The sequence below is a fragment of the Neoarius graeffei genome, chromosome 3, assembly GCF_027579695.1.
Source record: "Neoarius graeffei isolate fNeoGra1 chromosome 3, fNeoGra1.pri, whole genome shotgun sequence".
Lineage (NCBI taxonomy): Eukaryota > Metazoa > Chordata > Actinopteri > Siluriformes > Ariidae > Neoarius > Neoarius graeffei.
The window spans coordinates 83,880,936-83,900,521 of record NC_083571.1 but is presented as its reverse complement, the minus strand read 5'-3'; the positions used below and the strand labels follow the sequence as shown (position 1 = coordinate 83,900,521).

At 41.9% G+C, this 19,586-nt stretch overlaps 1 protein-coding gene across 1 annotated transcript in view; it reads right to left on the bottom strand.

Moving 5' to 3' along the window:
• Positions 1-19,586, bottom strand: part of fam20b (FAM20B glycosaminoglycan xylosylkinase) — a 151,959-nt gene that overhangs the window by 35,870 nt on the left and 96,503 nt on the right. Inside the window, exon 6 of the mRNA XM_060917538.1 lies at positions 11,957-12,128. Within this exon, the coding sequence (XP_060773521.1) occupies positions 11,957-12,128 (172 nt within the window). The remainder of the gene's footprint in view (positions 1-11,956; positions 12,129-19,586) is intronic.

Here is a 19,586-nt window from a genome sequence, read left to right as displayed (position 1 = left end):
CACCAGCTTAATAGAATTGAGGAATGTGTAACAGACATTAGACACTGGATGCTTATTAATTTCCTTCTGCTTAACTCTGACAAGACTGAAGTACTTGTGCTAGGACCACATACAGCTAGAAGCAAGTTTTCTGATTACACAGTGACTCTGGATGGCCTTTCTGTTTCTTCACGTGCAGCATTAAAAGACCTCGGAGTAATTATTGACCCCAGTCTTTCATTCGAAACTCACATTGATAACATCACCCGGATAGCTTTCTTTCATCTCAGAAATATTGCAAAGATAAGAAATTTAATGTCATTGCATGACGCAGAAAAACTAGTCCATGCTTTTGTTACCTCCAGGTTGGATTATTGTAATGCCTTACTGTCTGGATGTTCCAATAAGTGCATAAATAAGCTCCAGTTAGTTCAAAATGCAGCAGCAAGAGTCCTTACTAGAACTAGAAAATATGACCACATCACGCCTGTCTTATCCACACTGCATTGGCTCTCAATCAAATTTCGTATTGATTATAAAATACTACTGTTGACCTTTAAAAGCACTAAATGGTCTCGCACCACAGTACCTGAGTGAACTTCTGCTCCTCTATGACCCGCCACGCCTACTTAGATCAAAAGGTGCAGGCTATCTGCTGGTACCTCGTATAGTGAAGGCTACATCAGGGGGCAGAGCCTTTTCTTACAAAGCCCCACAGTTATGGAACAGCCTTCCAAGTAATGTTCGGGAATCAGACACAGTCTCAGCATTTAAGTCTAGGCTGAAAACATATCTGTTTAGTCAAGCCTTTTGTTAATGGTGTTTATGAGGTAAAGGTATAGATCTAGAGGGTCCTCAGATATAGTGTGTTTTGGTAAACTGGGATGTATGGATGCTGTCAGTCCCCACTCGCTTGCTCACTCGAGTTTGTTGACGGTGTAGTGGCTGGCTGCTTTATGTCCCGGGGCGCCCTCATGCCTGTGTTACCTTCTGGCTCTCTCCTTTTAGTTATGCTGTCTTGGTTAGTTGCCGGAGTCCCTGCTTGTACTCGGTGCAATATGTATACTGCTCCTACTTATTCAGGTGACATTGGGCATACCTAACAACCTGGGTTTTCTTCCCGCCCCCCACCCCACCCCCACCCCAAATCTGTCCCTCTGAGTTACATGGAGTCAACAGGAAATATTTTGGTGGAGAGGGTGGAGACCTCGACTGGCTATCGTAGCCTGCAGGGAATCGGCCGTCAGACTTCTGTCGCATGTCCCAGACCCGGTGAAATGTAACTGAATTGTCTTGGCCAGCCCTAAGGGTCCCATCTGCATCTCATCATTGCTGAGGAGTGTGCTCCCATCACCCAATCAAGCATCCAGCCAGAGCAGGTCATGATATATTTTTTACCATATTAACATGCCATTGTCAAGACTGATGTCAAGACTCTCGTCTCTGCGAGCCTACCACACAGATTTAATACTTGTCATTTTTAGGGCATACCTAACAACATGTGTTTTCTTTCTCTCTCTCTTCCCCCCCAATCTGTCCCTCTGAGTTACATGGTGGTCCTGGGATTGAGATGCTGGCCTCTTCTGCCCCTCGGACCTGCTTGATCCATCATGGTGCCCTGTGTCTGGTCGGAGTTTTATCGCATCGCTCCTGTGAAGGACGGCCCCATGAGGATAGTTGAGGGTTATACCTGGAGGATGCTCTTGACTCTTACAGTAATGCTTTTATGGCTGAGGACTACAGTTGTCTTGCTAACTTTAGGACTGCAATTATCATGAATCAGTTTTGCACTCAAGTTTCCATCAATGAAGAGTTAACACATCAACGAAACTGTCCTCATGTTAAAACTGTTAATATTATAGTCAGGCTGTCTGTTGTTGCCCAAATGAGGATGGGTTCCCTTTTGAGTCTGGTTCCTCTCAAGGTTTCTTCCTCATGTCGTCTGAGAGAGGTTTTCCTTGCCACCGTCGCCACAGGCTTGCTCATTGGGGATAGATTAGGGATAAAATTAGCTCATGTTTTAAAGTTGTTCAAATTCTGTAAAGCTGCTTTGCGACAATGTTTATTGTTAAAAGCGCTATACAAATAAACTTGACTTGACACCAGATACTGAAAGCAAAGGTTCACATACTTTTGCCACTCACAGATATGTAATATTGGATCGTTTCCCTCAATAAATAAATGACCAAGTATAATATTTTTGTCTCATTTGTTTAACTGGGTTCTCTTTATCTACTTTGAGGACTTGTGTGAAAATCTGATGATGTTTTAGGTCATATTTATGCAGAAATATAGAAAATTCTAAAAGGTTCACAAACTTTCAAGCACCACTGTAGGTGATGATGAAATTGAGACTAACTCTGTGACTGGTCGTCTTGTATTTTGTGTATAGTTATAGGTATATGTATGTACTGTATAGATGTATTGTATGTGTGTATATATGCATAACATAAGTATCTGTATATCTGATTTGATTTGGTCGATATTATACCATGTTGGTATGTCTTGGTATGTTTTCTTTTTGTTTGTTGCTTTTGTTTTCTTTTGTATATATAGTTTATTATGGTGGAAAGTGACGTTTGATTAGCGGTGGTATAGAGGGTTAGGATTGGATAAGTCATTTACTTCTTCCTAATCCTTTCTGAACATTATTATGTTACTGCCTTGTGGCTACGCTATTCTGTTTATTTATGATGTTTTGATTATTGCATTTTTTTTATTTAAATTTTTTTTATTTTTATATCTTTATTGTTCAGAATAAAGTAAATCAATCAATCAATCAATCAATCAATCAATCTTCATTTCAAAAGAACTCTTAATTTTCAAAGAACACATTTTTTTTAACTTGCATCTCCTATTTAATCTCAAGGTTTTTGGTATCTCTATCCTTGACCACTCCTGCTACTCCCCAGAAGCTGTTAGATTTCATGCAGACTGCATTTAGTAAACGTTTCCAGATGAAATTTTTGTCACAAGAATTCAATGTTAATGCCGGACAGAGTTGGAGCACATATTGTAACAGTCAACAAGGGAAATTGCGATACGCCAACTCACATACTGTACATATATCTGACCTGCAACTGAAAACTGTTCGGAATTTCCCCTTTCTGCAGGCTTTATGGCTCTTACTGTGAGTAGTGCTAACTCCATGTTGGGTGGTGACTTCCTGTCATTTGTTGATACAACGATTCAAAAAAGTTGCACTGCGCCTTAAAAACAGTTCTTTATTTGTCTTCTTTTCCGGTGTGCTAGTCAGAGAAAATTACAATACAACAAGGAGACGCAGAACAAAAATAAATAAGATAGATAGATGGATAAAATAAATACATTTAAAAAAAAGGAAATTCGGACTGGAGTCTGGATTTTAAATATTTCCATGAATTGCATTATAGGACTGTAAAGACAGCTACAAATGTGCAAAAATGCACTAAGTACAATGGTGCGTTTCAGTCCATGTTTGTTGATCGAGCCCTTTGATATAGCACCTCATCTAAAGCTTCGTTTTAACTCCCTACTGTGTTGTGACTGTGATTCCGTTTTGGATCATTGCCTACCATACCCAAGAAGACATCTTTTCAAAAACACCACAAGTCACTAGTCACAGTGATGCAGGCCTTACATCAAAAGATTTTTCCCAAGTGATTTTCCACAACGCAAAGACTGAGGATCTTGCAGATGCACTATTTGTATGAGCCAACACTCAAGATAAAATAAACACACTTGAGTTTACCGGAATGTCAAGACTGACTTATCCCGACTGTGGGTGGTAAAAGAGAGCAACTGGACTTGCTTGAAGATTCTTGAAGACGTTTCACCTCTCATCATACCTGTCAACTTTGAGGTTTGAAAAAAAGGGATATTTCCCAGATTTTTAACTCAAAATAATGGAAAATTTTGGAAAGTCATACCCTTCACCAAAAGTGGGTGTGTAGTTGAATGGGGGGCAATTTTCTATCTAGTATTTGTGATTTCCTGTACTCTGGTGCATGTTGGTGATAGCCAAGACCCAAACTCAATATGCTTAGGTTTATAGAGTGCATTTGTGAATAAACTATACATTTATTTTTATTTTCTTTCAGTGGTACCAGTTATTTCCCAAATTAAGGGCTAAAATACGTATCTTATGTTATAATAAGAAAGGTCATTATATAACCAGTCAATAAATTCAATCCCATTGCAATTTATTATGGTTTTACCATAGTCATGGCCTCGGAACACTAGACAGACAGACAGACAGACAGATAGAGAGTAATAAAGAGATAAAGAGTAATATAAGATATTAAACCAAGAGTGATTTAAAATGGGTAAGTTTCAGATAGAAAATAAAATAGACAATGAGTGGATAAAACAGTTAATACACCAACTAGTTTACACTAGGTTATTTATGAGGTCTTAGCCAGGACATACTTAATGTAAACATGTGTAGCTTACCTTTGATTATTTGGGAGGCTTTTGTTTTCCCCATGGAAAATTTCTTTGCGATGGAAGAGTCTGGGAACATTCCAGCCACGCACTTGGTGAAATCATCAAAGAAAGAGAGGCTAATGTTTTTCTCAGCTATTAGCATCACCATCTTCACCTCAGACCTAATCAGTGTTGCCAAATACTGCTGACGTTTTCCAGCCCAAAATATGTTCAAAACCCGCCAAAATGCACTTGAAACCGCCCAATCTGGCAACACTGGACCTAATCACTTGCTCAGCCTCGCCTCCGGACGTAGTTCTGTAATTACTGATGCCTGAGAGGGCGGGGACGTGAATTCATGGCCCGACTTCCTGCTGTAAACTCCTGTCAGAGGCACGTCATGAATTCTGGACCTACCGACTTTTTTATATTGTGAAAATACGGGACTTTTATATAATGTGAAAATACGGGATTTTTTGGGAAAATAAAAAAACAGGAAGACAGCGGGAAATGAGTCAAAATAAGGGATTTCCCGGGAAAAACGGAAGGGTTGACAGGTATGCCTCTCATCCGAAAGGCTTCTTCAGTTCTGTCTGACTGGTAGGGAGCATCAGGTATTTATCCTCTCATGGATGAAAAGCTCATTTAAGGCGTCATTGAGGCTACATCCACACGACAACGGCAACAAGATTTTATTTAAAAAAATATCGCGTCCACATGGGCAACGGATCAGTAAAATATCAGGTACATATGGCAACGCAACGCTTGCTGAAAACGATGCAATACACATGCCACACCTCTACGTGCGCTGTAAGACGGTCCCATTGGAGACACCAGAACAATAGAAGAAGTAGGACGCATGCGCATAAACCCCTTCTTCTACCAGGCGTGAAGCACTCTCAGGAACAAGCAACAACAAGAAGATGGCTGTGACTACGCGAGGAAATCATGCCTTCTGTGTGTACAAATTAGTTTTATTAGTGTGCATAGTCTTATATAACTTAATTTTCTTATTGTGTGTGAACATTTTGAAAAGCATTTTTATATAACTTTTTATATTGTGTGTGAACATTTTGAAAAGCAGTCTTATCCAATAAAAAAAAAATTCAAGAAAAATGGTTCAGTTACTTGTTTATTTAAAAGAAAAGCTGTATACAAAAGTGAATGCAATGCAATGGTTCATACAAAACAGCGAGAGTGCTGCTTGTTCTAGGCCCTGTCCACACGGCAACGGATTCAGGTGAATCTGATAAAACTGTTTATCGTTTCGGCCTGGCGTCCACATGGCACCGGCGTTTTGGGTGCCCCAAAACGAAATCTTTTGAGAACTGGTTCCAGAGTGGAAAAATCTGGCAACGACGTCGTTGCGAAGTCGTCTGGATGAGTAGAACGGATTTATTTACGATGACGTCACAACCACATGTGCTTCACGCTGGGTAGAAGTGTAACGAACTCGATGTGAGTTGTCAACAAATCCTATAACTTGGTTCATGAAATGCGCTTACAAAATATTTTCACTGTGAATATTTATTGTGCAATGGTGCAAAGTGAGAGAGAGAGAGTGAGAGAATAGCCCTTAGGGCAGAGTCAATCCCGCCAGCAAAAATAGGGAAAAAAAAGGAGCGATCTCACCTCTTCAGATGTTGGTTTAAGTCCGACAATACATTCCTCAAAAAGGGCTGTTCATTCCTCTTTCCGCGTCTCCATTCAAAAAACGAGCACGTAATTTAAAGGGACTATATCCATAGGATAGGGAGTGAGAAAGTGTGCGTGTGACAGTGACAGGGATAGTCACTGTGCGCATGCGCAGTTATGCGCATGCGTCTACTTCTGTTGTTCTGGTGTCTCCGATGGGACCGTCTTACAGCGCACCTATAGGTGTGGCATGTGTATTGCATCATTTTCAGCAAGTGTTGCGTTGCCATCAGGGATGTGATTTGGTGCTGGTGAAATTATCTGAAACTTTTAGCCGGGGGTCTGGGGGCCACAGGCCCCCAGCTGGTTCAGGGCAGCGCCCTGGTGGGGGGACAAGGGGGGGCGAAGCCCCCCGAAGCTCCTGGGTTTTCTGACTTAAAAATTGTACTAAAATGGCAAGCAAACACACAAGAAAAAACTTGCCATGATTAACAAATTCAAGCCAATTTAATGGTCAACATGCAACTCTCAGCCCCTATAGTAAATTCAGTGATTCTTAACTGACAAAAAGCCAAAACATGAAACCTAAAAATGTCATTCTAAATTAAATCATCTGCATTAGAATAAATAGAAAATTGTATAAGGAAAAACAAAATTTATACTTTCAATTACTGTAGAAGATGAACATACCTAAATGTGCCTTTTCAAACAAACATGATGCAACATAAGAATTCATCCACCATTATTTATTAAACTCTATTGCTCCTGGTAGTCTCCCGGTTTGCTTCTTATGTATGGCAACTTCTAATATTTGATTAAGTTACTGCACACCCCGTTTTGACAGGGTAACAGGATTGACACAAAAAAATTAGTCATGCATAGACTACTTACCAAAACTGAAATTTTTAAGTAAATATTCTCAGATTCAGTTCATTCTGCCATCCATATAAAAGGTGAGAATATGCAGATCCTTGGCAACAAATAATTTCAATAATAGATTTTGGGAGCATTTATTTTTGTTATGTGATTAATCACGGTAACAGAACTGACACAAACCTCTGGGACAGGTACAAAAATTAACAAAACATCGAAAAAATATATTTTCTTAATGGCATTTTCAATTTGTGACATCATATGTCCATTGTGGTTTCCACAGTCTTGTCGTTGAACATGAAAAAGTTTCAATTCCACCTTTGTCTAACATTAAGAATCATGTCTGAAAAAAATCTCTTCAGTGGGACAGCCATTTTTGCTCATTTTCGACCCTAAAATTTGCTACAAAATACACATTTATGAACCAAAGTAGTCAAATTTTGAAATGCAAGGTAGAACTGATAATGTTTTATCATATGAGACGATAAAAAGGTTTTAGAAATCTCAAAATGTAAACAAAACACGTCCGGACAAAAAAAAAAAAAAAAATGTTTTCTGTGAAACTGACTCATATACAGAACTGTACAGTGTTCACTCACTTGAGGATTTTCATATGCAAGAATAAAAATCACTTTTTCACTAAACAACATTCACAAAAAATGTGTTTGCAATTAATTGGGATCCACTGTTTTTATCATTTCAACCGCGCATCAGACCCTCGGCCAATTGAAAATGTCTTTCATGCACTTTTCTCCCTCATGAGAATTTTGAAAAGTTGGCAAGTATGTATTATTTGCACTAACATTTTAATATTGAATAAACAAATCAAAATTGTGTATAATTACCTTACATCCACGCTGTGGGAAAAGTTTTGAGCAAAAATTAAAACTAAGTTGGAGTGAAAAAGGTGAAATAATCTGTGATGAAGTTGGCAGAGACTCTGAGGTAAAGTGAGAGGAGGCGGGAGGGGTCAAGCATCACTGCCGCCTCACAGACTCACTTTCCCGGGTTAAACTCCCACCACTCCCCCTCTCTCTAGCTTTTGTTTTGTTTTCACTGAGTAACCATTTTGATTTGTAAACTAGAGCCGTGATTTAAACTGCTGTTTCCTCGGACTAAAACAAACTGAAATAAAAACCACCCCTTCTTTTCTCCTCAGAAGGTTTAGCCTCCGACGCTAACCTTTTCACCACAGCTTTCATAGCGTGCGCATGAGCATCCAGGAAGCAACAGATGGCACGAGACCCCGTTGCCACGGCAACCTTCGTCACCCCGCGAAAACATATCCAACTGTCGCACGTGCAGTGACACCATCACCACTCACAGGTTTATTATGGGGAAAGAAATGAGCTGGGTTGTTTTTTTCTTCTTCCCCATGTTTATTTACTTTAAAAAAAAAACACACACACACACACCAAACTAATGATCAGGTGCATCTTTACGCTCGATCACGGAGGCTGCCATCTTTCAACTCTGTTTGAAGCGAGCTTACGTACAGCTATCTAACAAGCGCGTTCATTGGTTGTTACAGAGCGATGGGCCAATCACGTACCTCGTTTCATCTCAATGACGGAATTGCTGAAAGTCGGAACGAATAGGATACGAATGCGGATTTTTGAGCGAAAAATCGGAAAAAATTTTTTTTTTCAAATTTTGAAGTGAAAAAAGCGGAATTCCGCGAATTCGCGGAAAAATCACATCCCTGTGCCATATGGACCTGAAATGTAACTGATCCATTGCCCATGTGGACACGATATTTAAAAAAAAAAAAAAAAAAAATCTCGTTGCCGTTGTCGTGTGGATGTAGCCCTAGTCATGTGGTTGTGATGTCATCGTAAACAAATCCGTTCTACTCATCCAGACGACTTCGCAACGGCGCCGTTGCCAGATTTTTCCACTCTGGAACCCGTTCTCAAAAAATATCGTTTTGGGGCACCCAAAACGCCGGTGCCGTGTGGACGCCAGGCTGAAACGATAAACAATTTTATCAGATTCACCTGAATCCGTTGCCGTGTGGACAGCCTCTGAGTCATCCTGTTGGTGTGGGTCACTGGGGGCTGGTTGTAAACGGCCTCGAGAGTCGTTAGGATGATCAATGGATCGTCCGTTAGGGCGATCAATGGAATGCTGATTCTCTCTGTCCTCCTGTGAATCAGCATTTCATTGATCACCCTAACGAACGATCCATTGATCATCCTAACGACTCTCGAGGCCGTTTACAACCAGCCCCCAGTGACCCACACCAACAGGATGACTCAATGACACCTTATGGCCCTTTTCCACTACCCTTTTTCAGCTCACTTCAGCTCACTTCAGCCCGACACGGCTCGCGTTTCGACTACCTCAGAACAGCACGACTCAGCTCGCTTCAGCCTTACTTAGCACCCAAAACTCGAACGGTTTTGGAGTGGGGCTGAAGTGAGCCAAACTGAGCCGAGTGGGGCTAGGGGCGTGAGGAGACACTCCCCTGTACACTGATTGGTGAGGAGGAGTGTCCTCACATGCCCACACACGCCCCGTGAGCACGCTGGGATCTGTAAACACCGTAAACCCGGAAGAAGAAGAATTACGAATTACGAGAATTATGAAGCCTTATGCGTCTCGCCTCATCTATACGCTCTTGCCAGTATCTGTTGGCGTTGTCGGTGACAACAAGCCACAGCACCAAGACCAGCAACACTAACAACTCCATGTTTATTGTTTACTATCCGGGTCGTGAGACTACCGCTTAAAAGATCACTGATGTCACTGTTTGCGCCGCCTAACGACATCACGTGACGTCCACCCACTTTCGCTAACTCTACCCAATGTGTCCACCCACTTCCAGCCAGCACGGTTCAGCGCGGTTGTAGTCGAAATGCAGCCCCAACAGCCCCGCTCAACTCGACTCAGCCCAACTCAGCACGGCACGGCTCAGCCCAACTCAGCCGCGTTGGTAGTGGAAAAGCGGCATTAGATGAGCTTTTCATCCATGAGAGGATAAATACCTGATGCTCCCTACCAGTCAGACAGAACTGAAGAAGCCTTTCGGATGAGAGGTGAAACGTCTTCAAGAATCTTCAAGCAAGTCCAGTTGCTCTCTTTTACCACCCACAGTTTACCATGACCTGGATGACTGAGAATCTTCACAAACATCTTATCCCGACTATCTTACACCAAAGGATTGAGATGACAGGACTGCTCCACAACTCTCGCAAAACTCTCATGACTTTATTCAGACATTGAAATCGCTTGAAAAGTCGTTTGGTGGAAGGCCGGAATTAGTTGGCTCGAGCTCTGTGCCGAGGTCTCCTGCTGAGTTCAGTTCACCTCCTGAGGGAGTCACTGCTTCACCTACTGACTTTGTGGATTATTTCATCATTCCTGTCCTGACTTGAATGAAGTCCTGAAATCAGCAGGTGGAGCACAGTAAAACCCTCGCCGGAGTCAGGAAGTACTGGTTTTCAGAGTCGTCCTGCCTGGCTGTCCGACTTCTGGCTACTGTTGTGGAAACTTGCTCACCCCAAAAAGAGCCAAAAGGTCAAGGAGTTGCAGAAAATAGACCGTCATTGAATCGAATAACAAAAACCGAGTCAGTCTGCACAATGATTGTCAACAATGACAGATTTTCTCATTTTATACAGCTCTAAAACGTCATAGTTCACACCAATTTTGATATTGCCAACAATCTGACATTTGCTGACATTTCACATCAACCTTTGCCAGATTTCCACCAATATTTTCTATTGGTCAATACACCTCTCATTAGCCATACAATGCAACCACTAATATTTCCAAGCCATCAACAACACTATTAAAAAAAAATAATGTGATTTAATAGTACATCAATCATGATACCGTGCCCAAAAAACCCACCCCAGTTGTTAACTTTAATTTTTTACGTGCCAAGTTTCATACAATCATTCTTAATTTATTATTGAATACAATCAATTTCAGTTCTACTTCATAAATTCAGCATAATAAATCAACATCACCACAACTCTCACTCCTCACTTCTCAGGCTTCCTCATCAACTGTGTCGACCAAGCACTCCAGTACATGAATGCATGATTCAGAATGAATAATACGCCATTTAGGATGCCTTTAATACATTAACTTGCGAGACCAGCACAACACAGAATTAAAGCCATACATAATACAGAGTGGACAGCTGCTTAGTGCAGAGTGCACATTATTTGATTCAGAATGGTCTTGGCTAGGTCATTATGATACAGGATAAAAATACAGATGCAGAAGTTAGAAAAATACATGATTTCAAACAATATACAGCATGTCAAGATGACCTCGCAGAAAAACAACCTCTCTGGATAATCCGCCACAGTTCCTTTCAAAGGAATGGCACATGAATAGGCTAGTACAAAACTTGATTTTCTACGCGATTACACATGAAATATTCCATACTAAACAGGGAACGTCCTTTTGCGCCGCGTCACCCTGACTCCACCAAAGACCGAGCTTCATGCCACCTCACCCTGACTCCACCAAAGACCGAGCTTCATGCCACCTCACCCTGACTCCACCAAAGACCGAGCTTCATGCCACGTCACCCTGACTCCACCAAAGACCGAGCTTCATGCCACCTCACCCTGACTCCACCAAAGACCGAGCTTCATGCCACCTCACCCTGACTCCACCAAGAACATTGCTCTCTCTCGTTCTAACTACAATGAGCTTGCCGCCATTGTTCTGTCTTGCTGTGTGCCTCCACCTCCGCTGAGGATTTTCTTCTTTCTGGACAATCCCAGCCTCAATCCCACCTGCCATTTTGTCCAGAACCCCCTTTTTATAACCCTCATGGTATGGACTGATTCGAATTATTGGACTGCCAAAAATTAAACACCTCACTGATTTCATGCACTTTCATCTTGCCTCAGTTCGCGGCAGTTTACAAAAACTCTGAGCAAGTACTGACCCACCGCTTGTAACCATAAAATTAATCCTACATGTGGGAAAAGCACATCTTAGTTATTTTGAAAAAAGTAAGAACCCCCCCCCCCCCCCTTTTCTATAAATAGCCAAATAACGACTCGTGTGTGTGTGTGTGTGTGTGTGTGTGTGTGTGTACCTGGCGAGTTTGCCCTCTCTGTATGTGCGTCCCCAGGGATGTCTGTGTTTCTGCAGTGGCCAGACGTCAGGGAGCCAGAGAGTCACCGATCCCTCCATGATGTCACCCTCAGCACATGCAGGCTCACTCTCCCTGCAGTAGTAACACTTCCCATAGAAGCACGTATTATTGCCTATAGGCACACACAAGGGAGATAGCACACACAGCTAGCATTAAATCACTGCAATTATAATACATGCAAATTTAATAGTCCTTTGGTGCAAACATTTGCATATATTTAATGGGTATGATGTCAAAAATAATTAGTTACTGTTAATTTATCAAGGTGCATCAAAGTACACCACACTGTGGAAAAGTGCTGTAAATTTACTGCTATAATTAGGGTTGGTTTGGAAAAAAAGTGTCGTATGTTAAGACAGCATTTTTTAAACCCCACTGCCAGACTGAATTACAACATAAATACTGGTGTAAAATAAATAAAATAAAATAGAAGCTTTATGTTCCAACACCCTCAAAGAATCAGACAGAACACTGATTGGCATCAGTTCATATGCAAAAGCTGAAGGCTGATTTATACTTCTGTGTTGAAACATGGTTCACAAGTCTGAAGATTCTCAGGCTACATCCACACGACAACGGCAACGAGATTTAAAATATATATATATATATATATATATATATATATATATATATATATATATATATATATATCGCGTCCACATGGGCAACGGATCAGTAAAATATCAGGTACATATGGCAACGCAAAACTTGGTGAAAACGATGCAATACACATGCCACACCTCTAGGTGCGCTGTAAGACGGTCCCATCGGAGACACCACAACAATAGAAGTAGTAAGGACGCATGCGCATAAACTATTATGTGCGAGACTTCATATTAGCCACAAAGTCAGAAAAATCTGTTCGTAAAATTACGTTATAATGACCAAATACAATGAAAAGTATTTTTCCAGTCTCATCTGTGAAAGGTAATCCCATTTGTGATCTTGTTTGGACGGTAAACCTGTTGGTACAGTTAAACGCAGCACATGAATGAGGCATCTTTATTCTCCGCTTTGACCTATCCAATATGGCGGCAAAGATGACGTATGATTCTACGCGGAAGGCGGCGTCTTTAATGGTCCGGAATAAATTGAATGCTACACGTTGATGGATTAATTTGTTCTTCTACGCCCTTTTTGAGTAATGTATTGTAGGACTTAAACCAACATCTGAAGAGGTGAGATCGCTCCTTTTTTTTCCCCTATTTTTGCTGGCGGGATTGACTCTGCCCTAAGGGCTATTCTCTCACTCTCTCTCTCTGCACCATTACACAATAAATATTCACAGTGAAAATATTTTGTAAGCGCGTTTCATGAACCAAGTTATAGGATTTGTTGACAACTCGCATCGAGTTCGTTACACTTCTACCCGGCGTGAAGCACATGTGGTTGTGACGTCATCGTAAACAAATCCGTTCTACTCATCCAGACGACTTCGCAACAGCACCGTTGCCAGATCTTTCCACTCTGGAACCCGTTCTCAAAAGATTTCGTTTTGGGGCACCCAAAACACCGGTGCCGTGTGGACGCCAGGCCGAAACGATAAACAATTTTATCAGATTCACCTGAATCCGTTGCCGTGTCGACAGGGCCTCAGTCATCCAGGTCAAGGTAACCTGTGGGTGGTAAAAGTGATCAACTGGACTTGCTTGAAGATTCCTGAAGACGTTTCACCTTTCATCCGAAAGGCTTCTTCAGTTCTATCTGACTAAGGCCCTGTCCACATGGCAACGGATTCAGGTGAATCCGATACAATTGTTTATCGTTTCGGCCTGGCGTCCATATGGCACCGGCGTTTTGGGTGCCCCAAAACGCAATCTTTTGAGAACTGGTTCCAGAGTGGAAATATCTGGCAACGTTGCCGTTGCAAAGTCTTCTGGATGAGTAGAACGGATTTGTTTACGATGATGTCACAACCACATGACTGTCAGTGCTTCACGCCGGGTAGAAGTGTAACGAACTCGATGCGAGTTGTCAACAAATCCTATAACTTGGTTCATGAAACGCACTTACAAAATATTTTCACTGTGAATATTTATTGTGTAATGGTGCAGAGAGAGAGAGAGAGAGAGAGAATAGCCCTTAGGGCAGAGTCAATCCCGCCAGCAAAAATAGGGGAAAAAAAGGAGCAATCTCACCTCTTCAGATGTTGGTTTAAGTCCTACAATACATTCCTCAAAAAGGGCGTAGAAGAACAAATTAATCCATCAACGTGTAGCATTCAATTTATTCCGGACCATTAAAGACGCCGCCTTCCGCGTAGAATCATACATCATCCTCGCCGCCATATTGGATGGGTCAAAGCGGAGAATAAAGATGCCTCATTCATGTGCTGCGTTTAACTGTACCAACAGGTTTGCCGTCCAAACGAGAATCACATGGGATTACCTTTTACAGGTGAGACTGGAAAAATACTTTTCATTGTATTTGGTCATTATAATGTAATTTTACGAACAGATTTTTCTGACTTTGTGGCTAATATGAAGTCTCGCGCATAATAGTTTATGCGCATGCGTCCTTACTTCTTCTATTGTTCTGGTGTCTCCGAAGGGACCGTCTTACAGCGCCCATAGAGGTGTGGCATGTGTATTGCATCATTTTCAGCAAGCGTTGCCATATGGACCTGATATTTTACTGATCGTTGCCCATGTGGACGCGATATTTTTTTAAATAACATCTCGTTGCCGTTGTCGTGTGGATGTAGCCTAATAGGGAGTATGAGGAATTTATCCTCTCATGGATGAAAAGCAATCCTAAGGTGTCGTTGAGTCATCCTGTTGGTGTGGGTCACTGGGGGCTGGGTGTGAACAGCCTAGAAAGTCATTGGGGTGATCAATGGATTATTGGTTCTCTCTGTCCTCCTGTGAGTCACTGAAAACAGCTGGGTTTTGGTGTGCATTCAGTTGTCTGGGAAGTGTGCCAAGGACTGCATTGTATGTAGCTGATAAATGATGTCTTATGCCCCTTTTCCACCAAAGCAGTTCCAGGGCTGTTTCGGGGCCAGTGCTTAGTTTGGAACCAGGTTTTCTGTTTCCACTGATAAAGAACTGGCTCTGGGGCCAGAAAAACCAGTTCCAGGCTAGCACCAACTCTCTGCTGGGCCAGAGGAAAGAACCGCTTATGTCAGCGGCGACGAGAAGCAGCAGCTGTACAAACGCGAAGTCATCCATTATTATTATTGTTGTTGCTGCTGCTGCTGCTTCTTCTGTGTTTTTGTTTCAATATTCGCGCCAAGGTTTATGCAAACGTAGCGACGTAACTGACGTATACAGCGATGTAATAACGTGGCTTCCCTTAGCACCGTGAGCTATAGAAAAGCAAACTGGTTCTCAGCTGGCTCACAAGTTGAACGAGTTGTGAACCAGCACCAGCACTGGCCCCGAACCAGCCCTGGAACTGATTTGGTGGAAAAGGGGTACAAGACCACCAACCTCTGTTCAGTGATGGCTGTTCCAGGTTGACAAAAATGGTTTCTTTAAAGGCCAATTTATGTTGACAACCCAGTCCTCGCAGATAGCGTCGCAGACAGTATCTGCGTAGCCCCCCCACCTTCGCAGACGCTCTGTGCGCACCTCCCAAAAATTGTGACCACCGCAGAAGCCTCGCAGACAGCGTCGCAGACAAGAGGGCTCTGATTGGTCCACTCTACATCCGCTGTACACGCACTTCCGCTTCGGTTTGTTTTCACGACCGGCATTTTTAAAAACACGAGCGAAGATGAAGCAGCACGAAGAGCGGTTGATTGAGGAAGTACGTACATCTATACGACTCCAGTTCTAGTCATTATAAAAAAAAAAAGTTCGTCATTATAAGTAACCGGAGGATAAACACTCCACTAACCACACCCACCAACTACTCCTAGCGACTTCGCGCCCCCTTGTGTTGTGCCGGTGAATAACATCGCACACGCCTATTACTCCCCGCTCAACGATAAATTACAACTGTCTGCGAAAAGCTATCTGAGAAAGCCTTGTCGCAAGAGCATGCAGAGGCCTTAACTCCTCGCTCATACCAACGATCCTCTCTGGCTAAAATGTGTACACTGCAATCCTGAAATGAGTGTCCTTTGTTGTTAAGATGAAGATAGACAGCAGAGTCCTGGCCTGAGGAACTGGCTCTCCTGTGTTGAGATATGCACCTGTGAAGCGGTTGTTTTGTTTTCCTAATATACGAGTCCGTGCATTCCTCACTGCACTGAATGGCATACGCTACGTTGTCCTGTTTGTGTCTGGTTATTCTGTCCTTAGGGTGGACCAGTTTCTGCTTCAGGGTGTTACTGGGTCTGAAATGTACCGGAATGTTGTGTGTGTAGAAGATCCTCCTGAGTTTCTCAGATAGACCAGAAATGCAGGGAATGACAATGTTGCATTTGTTCCTGTTATTCTCCTTGTCAGTTCTGTTTCTTTTTCTGCTCTTGAAGAAAGCCCAGTTGGGATACCCGCAGTTCTGAAGTGCTTTCTTGATGTGATTTTGCTCCTTCTCTTTTCCCTCTACCATTGTAGGAATGTTCTGAGCTCTGTGTTGCAAGGTCCTAATGACGCCCGATTCGTGTTCCAGTGGGTGGTGCGAGTCGAAGAGTAGGTACTGGTCTGTGTGTGTGGGTTTCCGGTAGACCTCGATGCTCAGGCTTCTGTCTTGTCTAATGTGTACATCACAATCCAAGAAGGCTAGATTATTCCCACTGACGTTCTCCCGAGTGAAATTGATGTTGATATCCACTGCATTGATGTGCTTAGAGAAGGCTTCCACCTCATGGGTTTTGATTTTAACCCAGGTGTCATCCACATACCTGAATCAGTGGCTGGGAGCAACTCCTGAAAAAGTGGTCAAAGCTTTATGTTCCACTTCCTCCATGTATAGACTGGCCACAATAGGGGACACCGGTGAGTCCATGGCGCATCCATGCTTCTGTCTGTAGAAAATTTCATTAAACTGGAAATAGATGGTGGTCAGGCAGAGGTCAAGCAGAGTGCAAATCTGGTCCGTGGTGAGGTTCATTCTATTCGGTAAGGTGCTGTCTTGAAGAAGTTGTTTTCTAACAGATTCGACTGCTTCTATGGTGGGAATGCAGGTGAATAGAGAAGTGACATTGTAGGAAACCATGGTTTCATCCGAGTCCAGTCATGGTTAACAAGTCTGCATCAGAACATGCAGGCGGGGGTTGTTTATGGGTAAGTGTGGCATGCTGAGATGCTATCTTCTGAGAAGTAAACTGCTCATGCATCTATAATGGCGGTGGATGCGTTTTCAGTTGTACAGCAGGAAATGGTTGTGACATTATCAGTTTGAACAGTGATTTTCTCATTAGTTTCAAGATAACACAGTTCCAAATACATCACAAGTGTACAAAATTCAGTGCAGGATTGCACAGTATTTTCTTTTTTTTCCTCACGAAGGCTTGGTGTATAAATGTAGTAATTCAAAATAAATAAGATATTTAGGCTTATATTTAGATATTAGCAGCACGCCTGATGAGGGTATGAGCAAAATGTTTGCAGGGGTACAAAATTAACCAGAATAATAATAATAATTATAATAATAATAAATGTTCGTTACTTATATAGCGCATTTTACATGCATATACAGTGTCTTGCAAAAGTATTCATTTCCCTTGGTGTTTGTCCTGTTTTGTCACAGTACAAGCTAGAATTATAATGGATTTTTGGGGGTTAGCACCATTTGCTTTGCATAACATGCCTACAACCTTAAAAGGTAAAAATTCTTTATTTTTATTGAGACACAAACAATAAGTGGGAGTGTGCATAAGTATTCACCCCCTTTCGTATGAAACCCTTAAATAAGAGCTGGTCCAACCAATTCACTTCATAAGTCACATAATTAGTTGATTAAGCTCCACCTGTGTGCAATCAAAGTGTTACATGATCTGTCACGTCCATATAAAATCAACCTGTTCTGGAAGGACCCTGACTCTGCAACACTACTAAGCAAGCAACATGAGAACCAAGGAGCCTCCAAACAGGTCAGAGACAAAGTTGTAGAGAAGTATAGATCAGGGCTGGGTTATAAAAAATATCCCAAACTTGAAATGTCCCACAGAGCACCATTAAATCCATTATAGCAAAATGGAAAGAATATGGCACCACTACAAACCTGACAAGAGAAGGCCGCCCACCAAAACTCACAGACCGGGCAAGGAGGGCATTAATCAGAGATGCAACAAGGACACCAAAGATAATGCTGAAGGAGCTGCAAAAAGCCACAGCAGAGATGGGAGTATCTGTCCATAGGACCACTTTAAGCTGTCCACCCCCACAAAGCAGGGCTTTATGGAAGAGTGGCCAGAAAAGTCATTGCTTAAATATGTTTGGAGTTTGTCCAATAGCATGTGTCAGACTCTCCAAACACATGAAAGAAGATTCTCTGTTCAAAGGAGACTAAAATTGAACTTTTTGGCCACCATGGGAAACACCAAACAAAACGCTTCCCATCAATGATGACCCTAAACGTACTGCTAAAGCTACACTGGAGTGGTTTAAAGGGAAACATTTAAATGTCTTGGAATGGCCTAATCAAAGCCCAGCAGCCGGTTTCACTAAAGTAGTTTAGACTGGTCTATGGGTTAAGATTGGTCTTAAGTTTCTTTATAGACCAGTCTAATGCAAGTAAAACAGTTTCACAAAAGTTAAGACTAATTTTTTAAGTCTAATTTTAGGCTTAAAAAGTAAGACACCCTCCCCCCAGTCTAATATGGGTCTAAGGGCTATATCACCATGGTAATAACTGAAATAGTGTGTGAATCAGTGTGTGTGTGCGCGTGTGTGGTGTTGTTGTTATTATTATTATAGTGTTGTTCTTGTTATTGTGTTCTTGTTATTATTACTATTGTTACTATTATTCCTGGACATACTTTCTTAAATGAATAAAATTTAATAAAAAAAAAAACAGTCAAGCCATAAGTGCCATCAATGTCAATAACTACAAGAAAGCTTGAAATGTTAAGGCAGTGAAGTGCAAGTATGTAATACACAAATTTAGGCTATTATAATCTAACTATAAAAGTATTCAATAAAGAACAAACAGTGTAATGCCAGCTTATTCATTTTATTACTTATAAAATAAATATATCAATTCATTTATGCATATAATTACATCACCACTCATCACTTATCTCTCTCTCTCTCTCTCTCTCATATACACTCACACACACTACTACATCACTCCTCCATCTGCGCGAGTCTCTTCAATTTAAGTTGCAGTCGCTCCAAAAGGAAAGACTGCAACTTAAATTGAAGAGACTCACGCAGATGGAGGAGTGATGTAGATAATAACGGCGACTCGCCTCCGTAGATCTCTATCACCATTTCGGTGGTGACTTTTAGTTTCTTCGCTTTCCCTCCTCCCGTTGGGGGTCCCGTTTTCCGCTTGTATATTTCCTTTTTTGCCTCTGGCACCATATTTTTAAACCTCTTCTGCACAGCTGACACGTCTCGTACCGCAGCGGGGTTAACGCTGTTCACCGCATCGGTGATTTTTTTCCACACCTCATGTTTCTTTTTGTTGGTACACTCCTCATTGAATTTCCCCAACAAAACCCCTTTGTAGGAATTAC